At 40.7% G+C, this 22,463-nt stretch overlaps 1 protein-coding gene across 1 annotated transcript in view; it reads left to right on the forward strand.

Moving 5' to 3' along the window:
• LOC140236723 (protein patched homolog 1-like) overlaps positions 1 to 22,463 on the forward strand; it is a 77,545-nt gene that overhangs the window by 40,981 nt on the left and 14,101 nt on the right. The window contains exon 13 of the mRNA XM_072316649.1: positions 3,141 to 3,233. Coding sequence (XP_072172750.1) covers positions 3,141 to 3,233 — 93 coding nt within the window. The remainder of the gene's footprint in view (positions 1 to 3,140; positions 3,234 to 22,463) is intronic.

Below are 22,463 nucleotides of genomic sequence, written 5' to 3' on the forward strand. Positions count from 1 at the left end.
TCTTATTTTGCTCAATTTGAACACCATTGTTAGCTAATGCCTTTCTGCATTGGTGCTCTGTTGAATTACTCTTTTGGAAAAAAGAAAAAAAAAAAACGTGGGAAACAGGATTACATCATGAAAAACATATTAGTGGGACTGAAGACAAGTATTAGTCTTATTTTGTTTTTCTTTACTGAAATTTATCATATCTGTCAGCATCTTTTGTATGGCCTGCAAAATGTGCTCCTTTTACCGATATTCTAACACCTCACTAGCTCCTCTTGTTGTTTTGTATTTTCAACTATGTGGCACTACTTTCACATGTATTTGTAACTGGCATGGGTCAAATGTTTTATAGATTACTGATAGTGTTGTTTCTTTGTATCCTGTCACCCCATTGTTGTATTTTGGCAACATGACATCGAAAGCTAGTAGATCCATTTGAATGCTCTCCTACTTCCAGTGGCAAACTGGACTTTGCATTTGACTGAGGCATTCTTCAAATTACTCCTAATTTAAGACATTACTATGATATGAAGTAGCCAATTAGCTGTCATTTGAATTGAGGGGTACATATGTAAGACAAGTTTGATCTGAACATGCAGGCAATGAGACTCCTTTTGCTTGTGCGTGTGTCAAACCTGTGTGATGCAACATAGATAGGGGCTAATACCTTTTCACATTGCCAAGACCATTTTTTACCGAGAGGTGTGTTGATTGAAATATTCCCCTCCCCCCTCACTCCACCATTGGGTGTCGTCCGGGAGCCAGGGAGGGGAGAGTTGGGGTGGTGATGGTGATAGTGATGATGATGGTGGTAGTGGTAGTGGTGGTGGTGTGTTGTTGGGACTGGCAAAATGGCTCCCCTTTTGACGAAGGCGACATGTGCAAAAACACGTTCCCGGCCAGGGAGGGGGAGCGCTGGGTTAGGGTGATGATAATGATGGTGGTAGGTAGTAGTAGTAGTGGTAGTGTGTTGTTGGGACCGGCAAAAGGGGCCCCCTTTGACGGAGGCGACATGTGTAAAAACATCTCCGTGATGCCTGACGATTGGAGGCAAGAAAGACCTAATGGGGGTCTCCTCTGTTTGTCTTCCTTCCTCGTCGGATCACATCCTCTCTTTTTTTTTTTTTCCGGGTGGAGGGAGGGAGGATGGAGGGAACGAAAAGAAAACACTGAAAGTGAACGAATAATGGGGGAAGTAGAGTGAAGAGGAGACTCGAATTGAGTGGGGAAAATATTCTGAGGGAAAATTAGTGGGCAGAGTTATAAAGTGCAGATTCAGAGAAAGAAGGAGAGTGCCTTGTGGTAAAATGCCTGTTTTGTGCAAAGAATGATTGAACAAGAAAGAAGAGTAGAGGTGATCTGTGTGTTGGTTCATTCATGAATCGTCCCCACATGTAAGAAAGAATGAGGATGAAAAGAGTGTAGAAAAAGTGATGACACACACATATGTGCATACTCGGGGGACATTGAAGATATTGCAATTTGTTGAAAGCAAAAGATGTGAAGGAAAATGAAGTGATGTTCAAAAATAAGCTTGGGAAGACCAGGATTGGAATATGTTTTAAAAATGGGATTTAAAACAATTTTGAGATTGGGGAAAAATTTGACTGGGGGAAACGGAAATTGGGTTTTGAAATTGAAAACTGTAATTGAATCAAAGGTGGTCTGAAGGAAGTGGATGAACACAAGATGGAAGAATAATTGAAAGATGATCTGTTAGAAAGAAAGAATAAAGGATGGATATGCTTGGAACTTCAAGTTGAAGGAGATACCTCACCATACCCAACTGATTATATTCAACGTGTGATAAGCGTAGAATATGGAAGAATAGCAAAAAGGGGCAGAAAGAGAGAGAGAGAAAGATAGAAAGAGAGCGAGAGAGGAGACACCCGTGTGTAAAGAGGAAGAGAAAGGTTCAATGCATATGGGCTAATACAGGCAGGCATCACTCATCGAAACTAATGAGAAAGGTCAAGGGTCAGACCGTCACATGGTTGGTGCAGGGGGCCCCAGAGGGACTCCAGCTATGCATGTGGTCCTGACCTAGTCTCGGTGCCAAGGCACTTTGATTTTACGTGCTCTGAACTTTGGGGACAGCAGGTTCCAGTGGTACTTTCACATCTGTGATCCCCCCAAACATGCATTGATGCAAGTGCATCTAAACCTACTCTGGATGAAATATTCGGTTAGCAGATTATACATTTATGGGTCGATGATTTTATTGTAGCAATCCCATATTACGAGCAACAAAACTATTTCTTTGCAGTACATTTATAAAGGTCAGTCTGTAATTGCAGACTGCTAATGCGGGAGTAAATCAAAGCATTGCTCTAAAGCATCAAAAAAAGAAAAATAGAAAAAAAGAAGCCTGCACGGGACTCAGATGTACTTGTCGATGAGCTCACCAATCAACATAGTTTTCTTAAATCGCAGAAATTGGCAGTATGCTTGAACACTTCCTTTCAAGATGGTCCTAACAGTTATGATTGATATGAGTGATTTTAAAGATACCCTCCTCCTCTTCCCCTCCCCCTAAAAAAAAAAAGAAGAAAAAAAAAAAAAGACAGAGATAGCTGATAGCACTCACTTGCACTCACTTCAGTACAGAAAGACCAAAGGGGTGATATCTTCTTGGAAAGAGTCATGCAAGTGGAACTATATTATGCCTTCAGTGGTGTACAAATTGCCGGGTAGGGTTAGACACTGTACTATGCAGTACTCGATGTGTACCGCAGAAACATCTCCCCCTTATCTCTGTGACTTCCATTCGTCACCAGAAGCACATAAAAAGAATTAAGAGCGAGAAGAGGCACGAAGAATAGCAGCGGCAAGTGTAGTGGGCAAATCAGTTTCCCTCTGTATGTTACTTGACTCACTTTATTGACCCCGATGTCCTAGTCATTGATTAACCTCCATGCTCCAGAGTTTAATGGGGTTTCTTTCCCTGTTACCACATATATATTTTCTCTCTCTCTCTTTCTGTATTCTCTCACCCTTCTCTTTTTTTTTCCGCGTAACAAATTTAGTCACACAGTGCTCCTCTTTCTCACATAACCACTTTCGGGTTTTACCATTTTTAGCACATGGAACCGGTGTCTGACATCTAGTTACGCCGAGCTTTTCTTCTCGTTTCCACTTTTTTGTTGTTGCAGGTTTTACCATTTTTAGCACTTGGAGTCGGTGTGGACGATATGTTCCTCCTCGCACACACATCTACCTCAATACCTTCAGAAATTCCACTAAGGGTGAGTAGAAAAACCTCTGTGGATGGTGTGACAGATGGAAAACAATGTATCTGACTAATATGTGTCTGATGAAATATCAATCTTTAGACCTTCTTAAAAGTACTATCACAAACTTTAATGTTGATGTTCAAAGAAAGTTATATTGGAGCTGATCAGATTTATCAGACAAAAATCTGAATGATTGTGAAAATTTCCATGATAAACTTCGATTATGTAAACACACAAGGGCCCTATTTTATGAAGAGTTATGATTGATTATATAGTTGATTTCTGTGATAAGTCTATGGCAGCCTGTGTAGTAAGGAAATTTATAATTGTATCTTTTGATAAAATGGGGCCCTGTCCTCTGTGAATTTCAGTGGATTGGAAATGTGGTGTGCTTGCCATTTTTGAAGTGTTGTGGTATGTAACACAGATGATTGGACTGAAAAGTACATTGTACCTACCTTTTTTATCGAGTGGCAGTGCCACAGAATTCTAGTGTACCCACTACACAATATTTCCTCTTTTCGTCAGTGTGTTGGATTTGTAATGGAATTGAAGTCACATGGATTGGAATGATTTGTGCCCATTTACTTTGAAAGGGAGGGTGCAGTTATGTTTGAGATGGAGATTCTGGATAAACTATTTGGGAAATAATTCGAAACCATTTATATGAAATATTAAAGAGCATACAATTCTAAGAGGAATTGAAAAGTTTGAAATTGGTTTTGAAATGGCTAAGATATCCAAGAACAATGTTGTCCTTAACACGTTGTTATACTGTTTTTGCATATCTCAGCCATTTCAAACTCTGTTTCATCAGATAAACGTTGAATTCTGCAAATCTTGCAAAGAGTTGAAATATGAATCCCCCATCTCGACCAAAGCTACACCATCCCTTCCAAGCGAAGGAGTATTGAATATGAATGAACAAGGACCATCTCTATGGACAGTTGATGAATGATACCAACGTGAAGAATGAGAATATGTGTGGGTGTGTATAGATGACTTTTCATTGTCATGTCACGATGTATGATGTGTGATGTATGTGTAGAATGTGCCAATTTGCTGTGTGCTGTGAGTGAGGATCTAATGATTCAATGGAATTTCATAATGCATGTGGTGTCTTACGGACCATGGAAGACTTTTCTCTTTCAACTTAATCCAATCATAATTAAACTCATATGGTGTAATGGTGGAAAAGAGGGAGATGGAAAGATCACACATATTTGTGGCCAAATATCCAAAATAGCCATGATTTTGGATAAAGATTTCACATGAAGGTATTCCTATGTGTATTACAGCATTGGATGACTTGATAAATGGAAAATAATCCAATGTCCTATCTTACTAAGGAATGCATGAAGTAGAAGTGTAAAAGAAGTGGCAGATGTTGGCAATGATATATAATGCCTTGTACATACATGACATAGTCCTGCTTTTTTGATGACTTTTTGAGTTGTAATCCAAAGTCTCGCTTTCATGAGATGATGCTTAAGACAAGTAAAAGGGTTCTTGTATATTTTTTTTTTCTTCTGCAGCACGGCAGAAAATATGATATGATAGCATTGTCAAATTTCCAGGGAGAAATATGTGAAGCTGAAAACGTTTGTCATAACGGCGGGCGCATTGTTGGAGATTTCACGATCTGTCGGCTCTCATATTCCGGTGTGAGGTCTGAAATTTGAAACTGGTTGTTCAAAGGAGGCACCAGCCCATCAAAGTCCATTATCTGGTCCCGTTTTTCCGTGGGATCCCAAAGTACGGGGAAGAAGGAGAAGTTGTCCCCCCAGAACTATACATCTGAGAACCCCCCAGGGAGGAAAGTGCAAATACAGTGTGAGCAAATTAAGATGAATGCGGCCCGTCCCGAACCATCTCATCTCTCGTCCATCAAGAATTACAGGGATGACTTGGTCCGGAGGCTCAGTCGGTCGGGAGGGTGGGGGGCGTCCGAGCTCGCCCGGGCCTGTGATGGAATAAGACTCTCCTAAGATGTGACTGTTCTTTTGTACGCGTTCATTACCGCAGATTACAGCCACAGAGCCCTGCCAGGTATACAGGCAAACTAATGCTGTTTGTAATGTGAATGGAGATTATATGAGTTTAACAACCACAAAATGCCAGTACATTCCATCTTGAAACTCAGTACCCTCCTCCCCCCCCCCCCAAAAAAAAAAATAAAAAATAGACAATCCATCTGTGTCTTTCATCGAGTCTTGCATTTTTTTTACTCTAAGTCAAAATTTTCCAGGCCTGCTTGACCTTGATACTTTGTTGTGTTTTCATGTGATCACAAAGTAAATAGCATGTCATTATTTTGTGAAATCCTCACTTGTCTCTTTTCTGATTTTGAACAAACAGACAGACAGACAAACAAACACAGAATTAAGATGACTTTCTGAAGCACTTTGCAGGCTGTGGTCTGAGCTGACACTTCATGAGTTGTTTGTAAAAGTTTTTCAGAATGGAATCTGATTTTCACACTGTTTTGTGGGCAATTTGACTTCAGATTCTGAGTACTGAATACCAGTACTGAAGATGCAGCAAGTATGTATTGCTGGTTAATTTTGATGGGACATACATGTATCAAAGAGAAGCTTGCACATTGTTATCTCTGCTCCCAGCCCCTCTTGTAAACTACTTGCCCGTATTCACAGATATGATGTGATTTACCTGCCATAGGGAAGGACGTTATTTGTAGCTTTACATTGCTGGAAAGTACTACATGTATTTGCCCCTCTGATATCATATAATAGTAGGAAAATTGTGAATACTTCAGTTGTCACTTCTGCATACTTAAATTGTCATTTCTGAGCATTACTTACCAAATCACTCTCTATGTGATGACTTTGTATAGATATTTGAGGGTAAATTGTCGGTACATTACAGAGGGCATTTTTCTCTCATTATGCCCCCCCCCCCCCCCCATTTGGAGGAGCTCCGGGAGTCCCCCCAAAAACGTCTTCCAGAGAAGAGGCAGGCATGGCGTCAGGTTGCGTTCACTCTTGGGCTATGAGCTATGTGGGTGGGTTCATTCTCTACTCCTCTAGCGTTCTCACAGCCACGGCAGGAAAAACCGAGGGCGCATCATGGATGTTTTGCGTATGTACAGAATGTTATGCCACTGGGATTGCAAATGCTAGTGTGCCCCAGTTGGGCATGTTCCAAGGTTGGACGCGTGCCAGAGAAGTTCGGGCCAATTTAGACATGAGGGGATTAAAGGTTTACATTAGCCCCCATCTCTCTCGCCCACCCTCCCCACGTCAGATAAAATTAGCTTCAGGAACCCTCATTTGAAAGCGTTCCTAATTTGTCCGCACAATGCACCAACTCACAGAGCTTCCAAGGTGTGGGCTCGGCAGTGATCAGTACACGACCGGAAACTCCAAACTTCTGCATCGTAGTTGTGTTTTCTCGGCCCCATCCCCTTTTCATTCGGCTCTTCAACCCCTTTCAGTTTCACACATGAACCCAATAGACGGTCAAAACTGCCACCCCAGATTTACCTGATACTCATGTAGTTTTTTTTCCCTCATCAGGACAGAGTGATTTAGGAGAAGTAAATGAAAAGAGACTTCTTGTTTTCCGAGGATAATTTTCCTAAAATGACTCATTTTCAAATACATCAGTCATTTTCTTTTTGATTCTTTGCTATAATTTTTTTTTGAAAGTTTTATAATTTTTAGACATAATGCTAATTCAACTCATTCATTCCTTTAATATTTCAAACTTTTTTTTTTTTTACACATTATTATTATTTTGGGGGGAGGGGTAGAGAATAATCTTATTTTGGTAAGGCCTCCACTTCAATATTTCCAGAATGGTTATCACTGTTATGCCATTTTAAGAGAAGTAAAGCCTCTCTCAAACAGGCATGAATACAGTTTTGTTTTTTGTTTTTGTTTTTGTTTTTTAGAGAGGAAGAGAGAGAGAGAGAGAAGTTTTATGATATGCTATGATATGAAAGTGGAGAATTTATTGTTAAAGATTTAGGGCTTTGTCAAGTTTGTAAGAAAAAACTTTACTCTTTTATCACTGCGGTACGAACTTTTCTCCCAAATTCACAGCTGTTTAATCAGTTCCTGGGATTCACAGCCATCAGGAGAGTAACCAGAGGTGTTACGGTGGAAGTCAAAATCATGTAGGCTTGACCCAGAAACCACAATCTTCCCCCCCCCCCCCCCACTTGAGGTGGGGCGGCTGAGCTGGAGGCCCCGATGAAAGTTTGAACCCCCGTTGAAAAGTGAAAGTGGCTGGCTGAGGTAAAGTGGTCCACCCGCCACAATTCTGTGCGGTTGTAGGTTCATGAGTAGGTTTATGGGGAGGTTGAGGGTTTTTTTTGGTGGTTTTTTTTTTTTTTTTTTTGAGGATGAGCAAGGGAATTGGATGCCAGAGTTAACTGGCTGGTCAAGGCCAAATCGAAGGTTGGAATAGATGCGGTGGATCCGCCTAAATTGTCGAAGGATATTCATTGACAAAAGAGAGAGAGAAAAGTATGTTTCACCAAAACATTCTTTTCTCTTTTTATATGCCTCTGCCTGAAGGGTGCCAGGGAAATTTTTATTTTTGTTTTTTTGTTTTTGCTACTGAGGAGTCAAGTCTCAAAAAGAAGTTGATGGAACTGTGAAGCAGCACTAATTATTATATTTCAAAACTGGTGGGCCGTCATTCTCCAGAGTGGTGTGGATTCTGTCCTCATCTAATATCAAACAAATGCTCGTGGTGTGCAGGGATGCTTTGTTCATGGTTTATTTGCCCTTGTGCTGAAGTGAAAGGAAAGACCATTTTCACCTAGGCGTAGCAGAGAAATTTACTCATTTGAAATTATAAATTGTCATGGAATATACTTGGCATGTTTTCAGGTAAAGAACAAGACCAAAATTCAGGTAGTGATGAAGTAATGATGCTGTCAGTATGACTATGGTGCTGCAGCTGTAAATTATGGTCTTTTTCTGGATTTGTGAGTTTAGAGTGGCCACCCTTGACACGCTCACTCTATTCCACACCAGTTACTTTAAAGCAAGATATTTATGCATGAAATTTTTGCCAGTTACAGCTGACTGCCTTTTTCGCAGCATAAGATTTTCATGAATTGCCACTAGTACTGGCATTCAATGCATAGGACCCATAGTATAGACAACTTTTGTGTGTAGTTTAATATTGCGAATCTTGGCTCTCGCAATATTGAAATGCTTGCAAACATTTCTAGTTTTACAGTAGTCCTGGCTGTACCCTAAAAGTGCCTGAAAGAGGTAGTTTCACAGTATTTTTTGGATGGTGTTCTAACATAGATAAATCTCTTCATAGGTTAGGGAGGAGGATAAAAACCAAAGAGAACTTGAACTGTGAGTGTGTGTGTGTGTGTGTGGGGGGGGGGGTAAGGAAGAGAAATGATGGTTTGTCTTGACCCTTTGACCTCAGTCTTTCATGCTCTGATCCACTCTCCTGAGGGTTTGGAAATCAAGCAGAGGCAAAAATGGAATCAAGCTGGTTGCCACGGCAACCCAGCCCAGCTGCTAGCTCAACCCCTATTACAAGCTTCTGAACTCTATTTAGAAAGCCCCCCTCTTGCTCATCCTCTCTCCTTTTCTTCCTAAAGTTTCTCTTGTACTTTCTCCTCTCTGTTCAGTTCCCTCTTTCTCCTCCTCATCCTTTTTTTTTTTCCTTCTTCTCGCATCTCTCGCCTTCCTCCCCGGTGTTTCCTCAGAGTATGAATTTTTCCCCTGTGGTGGGGTTTGAGGTTATGCCCTGTCATAATATTGTTGGCCGCACAGGCCAGGGTATGCCGAGAGCACATCCAGGCGGGCATGAAGTTAAAGGATGTGATCACAATGAAGTTGACCCGATGAAAAGGATGCCTTCCTCGTCCTCTTCTTCCTCCTCTTCCTCTTTCTCTTCCTCCTCCTCCTCCTCTTCCTCCTCCTCCTCTTCTTCTTCTTCTTCTTCTTCCTCCTCCTCCTTCTCCTCCTCCTTCTCCTCCTCCTCATCTCCATCATCATCATCATCATCATCATCAACATAATCTTCCTCCTCCTCCATCATCATCCTTCCATCGTGACGATAAACTTTAGATTTTCTTATACTTCTTGGACTTTCTATTAACAATGCTACTGACTGCTCAGTTTTCATCCTCATGTACTGTGCTGTGATACAAGTTTGTGAATGGGATACTGTGGACTCTTTTTCCAACATGTCTGTTAAAGAGTGTATGACATTGGGTCAAGTCGTGTAGAGCTGTGCTTTAGTGACGACTAAAAGTAGGGGTATTAAGTGGAGTGAATAGCTTAAAGATGAGTGGATCACACTTGATATTGAAAAGTATGTTTAATTTGTTTTGTATAGAGGTCATTCTATGTAATATGTGTATGGAGTACTTGGGGTGGTAAACAAAAATTATAAGCCTTGTAGGTTACCTAAAAAACTTGTGTTTATTCAAAAGGATAGATGTATCACCAGCAATTTTTATGAAGTGACAGAATTAGACAAGCCATTCGTAAGCTTGGCTGATCCTGTTGCCATGGTGATGGTATGTATATCAAGAGAGTTCAAGTTTTTCACCACTTAACCATTGAGGTGCAAGGAGTTGTACTTTTGCCTAAAATTACACCAGAAAAGGAAATAAAATTGGAATTGGAGGGTAAAGCAGAGAGCTGGGCTCAGAAGATGATGAATCTAAAGATGGGGATTGGTGGTAGTGGATGGGGCGAGTGTTGTCTGTTGGACATGATGTTTATGGCAGGAGATAACCTGTATCTCTAGGAAAATAAACTCCCTGAAGAATTTCTCTCTGGTCCCCAGGCAGATAATTTTTTTCACCCCCTATGCTGAAGGACAACAGACTCCTTGGCAAATGAGCATCAGCCATGCCCCTTTATCTTTCTATTCTACCGGACTTCTACTGGACACACCTTTGTCGCCCCTAGCTTGCCCAGCTTGCCAAATACACAGTAGGCTTGCAAAAACGTTCTTGCTGAGTGAATTTAGTAACCTTTTGTTTTTATGTTGCCCAACATTTTTGTTAGATTTTGAAGGAATTATTGACCTTTAGTATGCCTCCAACAATGTTTGTTGCTGTTGTGGAACTTTTGCATGTGTGCAAGTGGGTTGTACTTTTTTTTTTCCAACTATTTAATATCTGTACTTTGTATCTTTTCCTGAAGTTTCTTGCACCACTGACTAGATGGAGAACTATCATCGGCCATGTGGGGGTTCAACAAAAACAGATCATGAATTGGACTGTAATGAGGCTGGTGTGCCTGTGGGAATGTAGGGAAAGGACCTAGAAAGGGTCGAATTGAGATGACTAGTAATGGTCTGTGATTCTTGACCATAACCCTGGCCGGGCTCAAGTGGATCCCTTCAGACTCAGGAAGTGGTATGTTGAATGGTCAGCCGTGTGTGTGGTTCATCACATAATAGAAAGGGCAGGAAAGAAACCATGCATTATATAGAATATATGCAGCCCCCTTCACACTTAAAATGTAAGATGACATCTTTCACTCTATGATAGTAATGTTTCATTACTGAAAGAGAGACATCTTGAACCAAGTTGACACTTTGCTGTTCACTTCAGGCTAGACGGTGTTTTTTCTCTAATATTACTTTATAGGATGCACAGGTTCTGAGAAAAATCTAGACCAGTTCATAAAGTCTACTAATCATAGTAGGAGTAGTAGTAGTAGACTTAACAAGAAGTGAACTGGTCCAGACTTTGCTCAAAACTTCTACATCAGTTGATGATATTATAGTTACAGCTCTGTAATGCTGATAATTCCAAAGACTGCTACTCTCACTTTATGAGTTATCGGCTCTCTGTTCACAAAGATAAGGCCAAAAAAAAAAATGGTTTGTTTGCCCTTCGCGACCGACCGAAAATCACGGAAATTTCGGGTCGCGTTTTTTTTTTTTTTTTTTTTTTTTTTGCTCTTTCAAGTTTATTTTTTTTCCACAAATTTCACCTTCTACAAATTTGTGAATGGTTTTAAACCCAAAATTATCCATTTTAAGCTAGAGAAAGAATTAAAAAAAAGTCTAAAAATGTTTTTGTTTTTTTTTCATCTCATCGACCCGTCGTAATTGTGTTCGGGCCGCGCGGGTCCACAGGCTACGTTTTACAGCATGCATTGCATGCTACAATGTAGCAACCTTTTTGGCTCACATGCGTGCACGCGCACGAAATCCAATCAATGCATGTATATCATGCACTTTAATAGTACAGGTCTGCACACTGGCGACCAGTAGTCGCGCTAGCTTGCGCATTGGCGCTGCTCACGCACTGCCATGCCATGCATGTACAGTGTAACTGCTTTTCGTTTGCTTGCGATCGGCGGTCATGCCAGACAAGAAGCATTGATAGAATTAGAAGCGCACGCATTTCTGGGTCATTTTACTCACGATCCGATCCCGGCTTCGCGGCAGCGTGGCAGTTGACATGTTAGAATTAATTTACTTGTGTCGATTTTTAGAAAAGTAAAAACATATTCGATATTCAGCGATAGAGTAAATGGATCTGATTGCGTTCAGTTTCATTTTACACAGTCATTTCACAAATGAATATTTTCATTCGTTCAGAATGATCTCACAATGAAGATAGGCGCAAAAAGGATCACGAAATCGGCCCTTCCGTGTACTTTTTAGGAACGCATGCACAAAATGTGAAGAGATAATACTAGGGAGAAAAAAAAAATCATGAAATCATCGCAGTCCCGCTTACATATTTGAGGTAGAAATCGTCCCAAAAAGGATCATGAATTCGGCCGGCCGCGTCGTACACCTTTCAAAAGCTCATGTACGAAATGCGAAGAGATTATAGAGGAGAAAAAAAATAAATAAAGGACACATTTGGTACGTGCATCATAAAACATTACAGCCGAATAAAAATTCATGAAATCAACGCAATCCCGTTGAAATTTGAGGAAACAATAGGCGCAAAAAAGGATCTTGAATTCAGTCCTGCATGCCGTGTTGGTTATCAAAACGCATGCACAAATGCGGCGAGATTATCGGGAGAAAAATAAAAAACACATTTTCACCCTTCTGGTGCGTGCATTACAAAAGATTACATCCGAAGTAATCAATGAAATCGCCACAAACCCGCTGATATTTGAGGTAGAAATAGGCGCAAAAAGGAACGTGAATTCGGCCGTGTCGTATACCTTTTAAGAACGCATGTACGAAATGGGGAGAGATTAGCGGGAGAAAAATAAAGGACACATTTTCATCCCCTTTTGGCGCTTGCATCATATAGATTACAGCCGAGTAGTAATTCATGAAAATTTCGCAATCCCGTTGAAATTTGAGTAAACAATAATAGGCGCAAAAAGAATCTCGAATTCGGCCCAGCATGCAGTGTATAGTTCTGAAAACGCATGCACAAATGCGAAGAGATTATCGGGAGAAAAATAAAGAACGCATTTTCAACCCTTCTGGTGCATGTATCACAAAAGATTACAGCCGAAATAATTAACGAAATATCGCAATCCCGCTGATATTTGATGTAGAAATAGGCGCTAAAAGGATCGTAAATTCGGCCGTGACGTATACGCATGTACGAAATGCGAAGAGATTATAGGGAGAAAAATACAGGACACATTTTCAACCCCTTTTGGCCCGTGCATCATAAAGATTAAAGCCGAATAATAATTCATAAAATCATCGCAATCCTGTTGAAGTTTGAGGAAACAATAGGCGCAAAAAGAATCATGATTTTTGGCCGTGTCGTATATCTTTTAAGAACGCATTTACGGAATGCGAAGAGATTATGGGGAGAAAAATAAAGAACGCATTTTCAACCATTCTAGCTGGTGCGTGCATCACAAAAGATTACATTCGAAGTGATTTACTAGTATGAAATCGTCACAATCCCGCTGACATCTGAGGTAGAAATAGGCGCAAAAAAGTATCATGAATTCGGCCGTGTGGTACATCTTTTAAGAACGCACTTACGAAATTCGAAGAGTTTATCGGAAAAAAATAAAGGACGCATTTTCAACCCCTTTTGGCGCGTGCTTCGTAAAATATTACAGCCGAAGTAATTTATGAAATCGTCACAATCCCGCTAATATTTGAGGTGGAAATGGGCGCAAAAAGGATTGCGAATTCGGCCCTGCATGTCGTGTACCTTTCAAGAACGCATGCACAAATGCGAAGAGATTATCGGGAGAAAAATAAAGAACCCCTTGTATCGCGTGCATCAGAAAATATCACAACTAAAATAATTCATTAAATCATCGCAATCCAACTGACCACCAAGAGCAGGTTACGCAGCAAGTTCGTGCGCCGATGTTTAGAAAAAGTCGCAAACGCATTTGATACAATCTGATTTTGTTCATTATCATTTTACACTAATTCACAAACAAACATTCTAATTTTTTCCTGTCTTTATTTTTAGATTTCTTGTGCAATAAATAATGCAAGTTTAAAAAAAAATATTAATCTGTAAAATGTACATGGGGGGGTACATCCATAAAAAACAAGAAAATAAGTTTGCAAGTCATTTAATGTTTTTTAAAATGTTGTCATTGTTGACCGGTAAAATTTTCTGTTCGGACCTGTAAAAAATGGTAAAACGGGGCATTTACCGGTCCGACAGAGACAGGTCGGACCGGCAGAAAAAATGGGTTAGTGTGCAGCCCTTCACAAGATGGCTACTTTTGCAGCATCCGTTACCAGCTGTCATGGCACCAAAACTGTTTGGAGTTCAGTTGCCAGCATCTCACTGGAAGGTACTTTTTTTGGAGCTGTTTGCAAAATTTAACAAAAATGAACGTTATAAGTGTTTGTCAGTGAGTGTTTCTGCCTCGCGTACCGGGCCCTATAGCAAGACGTAAATTTGAATGAATCTCTTGGAGTTTTGAGTGCATTGACATGGAAAAAAGGGTACCCTGATATTAAAAAAAAAAAAAAAAAAAAAAAAAAAAAAAACGACCTACCGACCCTCTTGGGTTTTGGCAATTAAGGGCAAACAAGCAATTTTTTTTTTTTGGCCTAACTTTATGAATGCAAATGTTCAGCAAAGTAAAGGAAATGTTCATGTTTTTTCGTGCTTTCTTTTTTTTTTTGGGGGGGGGGGGGAGGGGTGAGGGGGAGCTGAACTTGAAAGAGGCATGAGCGGAAAAATATTGGCTTTAAAGCATAGATACGAGTCCTTGGGGGATCCCGGAGGAAGCCTCCAACGAGGGCGTACATGAGATGGGGAAAGAAGGCTTTGCATCAGGGACCGGGTTGCAGTAAGTGAACCTTCCTCATTCTCATCTTGGGCAAATTTAGCGATAACCATCATCCTCCACCCAGGGACGCGAACTGAAAGATATCTTAGTTGACGGGCTGCTTTGCCATCGGGCCATTATTCTCCATCCGTTGTTGCGGGTCTGCTTTTATCGAGAGGTGACTCAACGTAACTGCAAATGATCCCAGATGTGCTGTTCAACCTACTCATCCCTGACTCACGGTTCAAATGAACAGTCGAACGTCGCATCAGGAATAGCAAAAATGTTGTCCCCCTTTAAAAATCGGATTTGCCCTATTTTTGCGTAATTCCATCACTCTGAGGAAGAGAGGGAGAAGGCGGCTTCAAAAGAATCCAGTCAAATCAAGCAAGGTTGTTAAAGAAATAAGATGGCATGAAATATATAGAGGTGTAATGTAATGGTTGTTATCTGAAAACGGCATCAGCAATATTCTAAAGGCTTCTTGCTCACTCTTCTAGTTACTATAGTGCAAACTCGAGAATGGATCCTAATAGACAAGTTTACAGGTATCAGTGGTTCAGATGACCCCAAATTTTAAACCTTCAAAGCAAAAGCAGTTGCACTTGCATAGTCCAAGTTGCTTTTATGTTACTAGCTCCCTAGAATGACAGGGCTTGACACTTAACATTTTTGACTGGTAGCCCATTCAGGCCACTAAAATCTTTAAACCTGAAATTTTGGTGGCCCGAAATAGCAATGTTGCAGCCCAAAATAAAAGCAAAAGTAACAATCCATTTTTAATCTTAGTTGCCAGATCGGGGCAGCAAAAGACAAATTTGGTGGCCTTACACACAAATTTGACACAAATTTTTAGTGGCCCTGGGCCCCTTGGCCACCACTAATATTGAGCCCTGGGCCACTTGTCCACCACTTTTAGGCCTATATGTTGAGCCCTGTATGATCAGAATGTTGGGTTGACCAAATGAACTGGTTACTGCAGGCTTGCCCCATTTGAATTTGAACTGTATTGTTGTGAGATCTTGACTGTATCAACTCTGTTTGCATTTGGCAGTGACAGTCCATGTGTCGAGTGATGAGTGAAGGTTATTTTGAGGACGTTGGCAATGGTGCTGAAGATGGGATGGGATGGGATAGGATGGGATACTCTGGGATTGTCACCCCAGTCCGTTCCCGTCTCTGGAGCTGGGGGATGAGCGGAGGAGGAGGAGAAGAAGAAAGAGGAAGCGGAAACAACTCGCGGACAATTAGCGGGGCAATCATGTTTGACGGGGACGACCACGGCAGGGTAGGCTAGGGTAGGCTGCGAGGAAACCCTGTTTCCTCTGCGTAAAGGGGGATTTTAAAGGGGCACGTTTCCCAACCAAGCATTGGTAGGAGCCTATATCTATACTGTATGTGAATCCAGTGAATGTAGAAGAAGCGAGGGACTACATCAGCAGAGATTCTGGCAATGTTAGTCAACATTGTTGAACTACAGATATCTATCAAGCATATGTATATGTATTTTTATTCCCTTTTGCATATTCTGGTATCTTTTGGTAACCCCATTAAACCTACATTTTGTGAAAATTATTAGGTGTAGGTGGGCTACATCTGCTAAATTTTAGAAACTGTTCTTTGCTGGTTAATGCATAGTTATCAACTATCAGAACATGCCCAAGTAGTGAATGATTTACAATGAAATGCGAAGGAGCAGCTTCTCTTATTACTGAATTACTATAGGCAAAATTATTGGTATCTTTCCTCCAGAGAGTGGGGGTAATTTTACACCCTTTACTACTCGGTCTTGGTTCCATATCTCTCATCTTACACAGGGTTGCTCAAGAAAGGGCTTAGAAGTGTATCCTAGCAGTGTGAGTTCAGATGGGTCATTGTTGGGTGCATGTACCCCTTCCCCCCCCCCCCCTTGTTCGTTCAGTGCGTAACTTATCCCACAATGCAGTTGAGCAGCCTTCGGAACCCACCATCTGGGTGGTCCGTTCACATAGTAGGCATTCCAAACCTCCTGCAGCTAGCAACAAGGCTGATGTTTCTTCCCATCTCTCCCCTTCTCTCTCCCTTTCTCTCCATCTCTTTCTCTCCCTTTCCACAGAAGTCAACTTTGTAGCTTGTTTTCTATTTCTTCTCCCCTAATATCTTTTATATTATGTCTACGTAAAATCAGTGTGTATGTGTGTGTGTGTGTGTGTGTGTGTGTGTGTGTGTGTGTGTGTGATATTCTTGCCCTTCAGCTGTATCCCAGTTTGTTTGTGTAGATTAATTTTTCTCTGAGTGTCCCTTCTCATAAGTTATTGCTTCAAAGTAAGAGCATTTTTTTCTCCAACATTTACAAAATGATACAACTGTAGGAAGTGACATATGAATATATAGGCCTACAGAATACTCTTTTTGTGTAATGTTGCTTTATTCCTTCAATGGACAAAACAATGTTTGCAGCAGTATCTGCCATAAATGAATGAAATGTAGGTATTTCACTTAAATCTGGATATGCTCTCTGGCATTAAATACTATCAAGGCTTGAGAAATGAATATCAAAGGTCATTAAAGATTTGAAGAACAAAAAAAGCGTAGAGTATAGAAACTCCCCGTTCATAGAGTGTAGAACTATCTTGTCATTGAATGTAAAACATCATAAAATGCTAGCTCTTGTTCAATGCATGACAGTACACTTCTGTTAAAAATGAACATGGTATTAACAAAATTCTTGATAAAATGAAGTGAAAATTCAGGTCCCCAAATTATCATCTAGGGCTATGCTATATATCTTTACATAAGCCTAAATGTTTGGCAATTATTAAATTTTAATATAACAAAAGAAACTACTGGTCCCAAAGACTTCACTATAAATGAGAGCCGCCTGTATCTTGATTAATCTTGTGAATGATCAATCTCATTTGATTTACATTTGCATTTATGATTGCCTGATACAAATGTCATACAAATGGATGTAAGTACATCAAGTTCAGTTTATAGTTTATGGTTGTCTGCAAAGACTTAAAGGGACTGTACAGTACTGGTTGAGGTGGGGATTCATGTTCTGAAAATTCCAAAGTGAGATAATGAGAAACCTCTTATGAAATATGAAAGAGCATGTAATTTTATGAAGGATTCAATGTTTATTTTATGAAAATTGGTTTTCAAATGGCTGAGATATAAAAAAAGTGATAATAATAAAAGGCGACAGGCCATACCTTTTATTAGGATCTCTTTGTTTCACCTTGTTTTTGGATATCTCAGCCATTTCAAAACCGATTTTCATCAAGTAAACTTTCGATACCCCATAGAATTGCATGCTCTTTGACATCTCATAGGGTGGTTTCTGAATATCTCGCAAAACGTTAGAAGCTAAATCCTCACCTCAACCAGAACTGTACACACCCTTTAGGCAAAATCACCACAGTAGAAGAATTATTAGATTTCATAGAAGTGTCACTTCCCTCAACTCTCAATTATGGAACCTCTACGATGAATCTCTACAATGTCAGCCGGAAATTGGTGTTTGTGTCTTGCGGTGTGTGTTGAGTTTGAAGTTGCTTTGGCATTCTATAGAACAGGGATATCGAAGTCCTCTGATTTTTTAGCGCAGTGTATGGGTAACTCAGATGCAGAGTGTGGATGGAGGCAGGAGTATTTTCTCACTAAACTGCCTTGCAGTCCACTGGTAGCTCCCTCTCTTACCCCCATGGATCTTTCACAGCGTCATTCCTCTCACAGGCTTGCTTCTCTCTCTCTCTCCCTTAGTCCCACATGTGGTGCGAGTTGAGTGCTGCTGACTGTGTGTTTATTTTCCCATAGCTGGAATGCTAGTCTCCTACAATACACTGACTCGTGTGTGTCTGTGCGAGAAGCTGACCCAGAGCTCCCTAGAATCATCTTGGTCATGGTTGATCCGAGTAAAGATTATATCTTCAATCTAGTTTACACTTTGATGATGAGGTTGGCTACAGAATATGTCTTGTGAGTTTTTCTACTCCAGATTTCCTCAGCTGTTGAGGGTATTGCAAAGATAGCCTTTTTTTATGGCTAAGCTTGAGGAACGAATGACTAAGTTTGCAGACAAATGAGGAAAGTTCAGTTAATTTTGTTTTATTTAAGTAAATGAATAGGTAGAGAAGATTCATATCTCTTTCCCCTGTACCTATAGTACCATCCTCTCTTTCCCCTAATGACCAATTTTGTGTTTTGATTTGATAATACTCTTGCCGTTCACTCATGGAACCTAGCTGTGATTGGTGTGTGTCTTGTTCACGTTCATCTTCTGACATGTCATTTATCATGGTCTTAGTGTAATGAACCCTGACTGTGATTAGAAATATGAAACCCTTTCCTGGATGTCCCAACATTTTCTGGCATCCGTGTCACGGAATGATCAGAGAATGTCTCGATTAAGATGCCTGCTGTTGGCCCATCAGTTGAAAAACAAAATGTCCTCACAATCAATTCTGGCCTCTTTGGATCCTGTTGCCATGGCAGCTGGAACACTCGTCTCTTGCCTACAGTTTCTCCTCCAGGGGTTTGCCGAGCCCAGCAAGAAGTCATGTGGGACCACCGGTAGGCCTGATAGTGAGCAGCCGCCACTTGCACCCAGCACGAGTTATGGGAACCAAGTTTCATCGTGCTTTGCTGGACTTTTTTTGAGAGGTGGAGAACTGCGCCTCTCTCCCGTCCCTAAAAACCATTTTGTGTGCCTGTCCTGTTTCCCTTCCTCTCAGGAGTGATATATGAAGTTCTTGTTGCGATGGATAAACAAAACATGCTCTGTCATATAACATGATTACCTCCCACTGTAGGATTCTCATCTTCCTCTACAAGTTTTCATTTTCCTCCCTTTCTTCCCCCTCTCCCTCCCTCTCTCTCCATCTCTCCTTCTCTCTCCCCTTTCTCTCTCAAAGGCAAACTCTCTCTCTCTTTCTCCCCTCCTCCTTTTCCCCCTCATACTAAAAAAGAGTTTACATCCATTTTTGTGTCCAGCTAAATTTACGATTTGTTTATCACCTTGCACCACCCTACCAATCAGACGGCTGCAAGAGAGCTGGTGTTTATATCTCAAGGAATGCCAGAAGATAAATATTTGTGCCTTAACTACAGACTGCTGTCTCCCGGAAAAGGCTTTGAACTGGTATAGTGCTTCTCCGCTCATCCAGGGCACGGCCGAACCTTGGGAAGTTCAAACCAATGAAATCCGAACATCCCATAGTCAAAAATTTGCGCAATACGTAGAAGCAGATCTTTGATGCCATCAGTTGAAATGAAACACAGGTTTGAAAACAAATATTGCCGAAAGTTGCCAACTGTCGTTGTTCCATGTCATGCCATTGTTGTATTTTGTATGTTTTCATCACAAAACATTCAGATTCCACAGCAATATTACACTCGTACATCGATGCAGTGAAGTAAAGAAGGTGCAGCTACTACTGCACTGGAACAAGCCAGACATATACTTGCCAGATCACATCTAGTTTGCTATCACTTTATGTGCATATTGGTTCAAAATGTTTTACAGGGTTTTGTTCAGAGAGTTTTCAAAACAGTCAGATGATTCTTAGTGACAACTTGCATCACTGTGAGACCAGAGATGAAAAATTTGCTCGTGATACACATTGGAATGAAAACTTGTTCAAAGTTCAGATGGAAGTCCTCTTTGATATTCCCTGCTACCACCCCTGAAAAATTCTTGCTCTTGTCGAAAGCAACCCTCGTAATCCTAACATCCAATCTAATGTTGAATTCATGTGTTTCTTGTACCTTTCCTATGCGTTGTTACACCCTCCCTTCTTTCTTGTGATGGTTGACAAGTTTTCCAAAACCACAAAGCTTCCAACCAAGTTGCCGTGATTCTGCCTTCCTAAAAACTGCAATTTCTCGTCCGCGTCTTGACAATAGAATGCAAAATCCTCCCTTGTTTGGGTATAATTTTGGCCTGAAGTTGAGAGGTATACAACACACACATTAAAGGGAAGGTAAACCCAAAGAGCAATGTGGATTGAGTGAAAGCAGCAACATTAGTAGAACACATCGGTGAAAGTTTGAGAAAAATCAGACAATCGATGCAAAAGTTATGAATTTTTAAAGTTTTGGTGTTGGAACCGCTGGATGAGGAGACTACTAGAGGATATGACGTATGAGTGGACAACAATACAAAGAAAATATAAAGGATATTCAACAAAAATTCACTTTTCTGGAATTATGAAAGAGCAGTGGACCAACTGCTTTCAGAAAGCAGGGGGAATAATTGCTACCCTTAACATATGTCAATATCAAGTTGATGGAATTTGTAATTTTCATGAAAAATGGATTTTTGTAGTATTTTCTTTATATTTTCTTGATATTGTAGTCCACTCATACGTCATAACCTCTAGTAGTCTCCTCATCCAGCGGTTCCAACACCAAAACTTTAAAAATTCATAACTTTTGCATCGATTGTCCGATTTTCTTCAAACTTTCACTGATGTATTCTACTAATGTTGCTGCTTTCACTCAATCCACATTGGTCTTGGGGTTTATCTTCCCTTTAAGTATCTCCCTGATTCATATCTTTGAAATCTTCCTGATTTTGATTTGTTAAATGTTGGCAACACTGAAAAACCACCCATTGCTCGGCCTCGGCTTCAAGAAAGTTGGCATGTACCATAAAGTTTGCAACTAGCAGACTGCAAATCTTACCCAAATATAACAAGAGGGTTAAAGATGAGAAGAAAGGAAGGAAATATTAATCACAAAACTACCAGTACAACCTGTTGATATCAATTCTCGGGGTGATACAATTTCATTATTCATGAAGTTGGATCATTTGCCTGCTCTTCTTTTTTATTCTTCTTGGTAAATCTGTTGATTTTGTAGGCTGGTTTTCCAGAAGCTATGCTATGGGAAAGGGAATGTTACCCTTAGACACTCCCCTCCAAAGAAAACCCTTCTGAACACTCGCCAGATGAGTCCCTTTAAATCTGTGAGTGAAGGGGAAGAAGTATTTTGATAGCAGAACAAACAGGAAGAAGAAGTGACCAGCGGGCATGATGGGCAGGGCACATCTGGCCTGCCAGCGGTACTGCTGCAGCAGCAGTGCGGGCCGAGGAAAACTTCTCAGTAAAGCAAACAGTGATGTGGATGTAGGGGAAAGGGGAAAATGGCCAGAAGAGATATATTATTATTATTCATCTTCTCTTCCTCCATTGCCAAGTCTTTCTCACTCCTGTCCACTGTCTGAAATCTTCCATCCCCTCCCGTAATCTGCAGACATTAGGGGAATGAAGGTTAGACAAATAGCCCCAGCTAATGTGAGCAGTGAGTTTTTGGGGCTGTCTCTGTTAGCCTCTATCCAAGTCACTTCCATCCAATGCATTTATTTTTCTTTTTGAAGAAGAAGAGTTCCAGGATTCAGTTTGCTATGTCCTGAACCACTCAGGGAGAGTGACAGTAATGTAGACAGGACGTGTTTGAATGTGCGGAGAACTTGCTGCTCTCGGAATGTTTCAAAGGCGATGAGGACAATTGTTGTCTGGGTTTTGCTCTGTGTGTGTGTGTTTGTGCACATATGTGTGTGATTTCTGTTATACTTTAATAATACAGAGATGGTGTCTTTTGAATTTACTCTTGAGCATCTATGTGTGTGTGTGTGTGTGTGTGTGTTTGTGTGGGAGACAGACAAAAAAAAAATCTAGTCTTGAAACAGAAATTTGATCACAAGTGTAGTAATCCATAGCAGCATGAAAGTGAGACTGGAGTTGGGGGGGGGGGGGGAGGGAGGGTTGTAACATTGCAATATTCATCAAGTATTCTTGTTTGACCATCATCATCAGTTTTGCTGTTTGAAAGACCGACAGGTGTCTGTATAAAGTGTCAAAGTGATGATGTTGCAATCTTTTGTAATAGCTTGATAAGTCGGAACCATATGTGAGCATGGTTAATACATGTAGCAACAGTAATGTTCACAGACCGGGCCAGGTGATGTTGTTTAGAACCAGTTTTCCGTGGCAAAGAATGGCTGTGACATCATACTTTGGTACTCTATTGTAGCGGAAAAATTCCACCTAACCCT

Source organism: Diadema setosum, chromosome 13 (assembly GCF_964275005.1).
Source record: "Diadema setosum chromosome 13, eeDiaSeto1, whole genome shotgun sequence".
Classification (NCBI taxonomy): domain Eukaryota; kingdom Metazoa; phylum Echinodermata; class Echinoidea; order Diadematoida; family Diadematidae; genus Diadema; species Diadema setosum.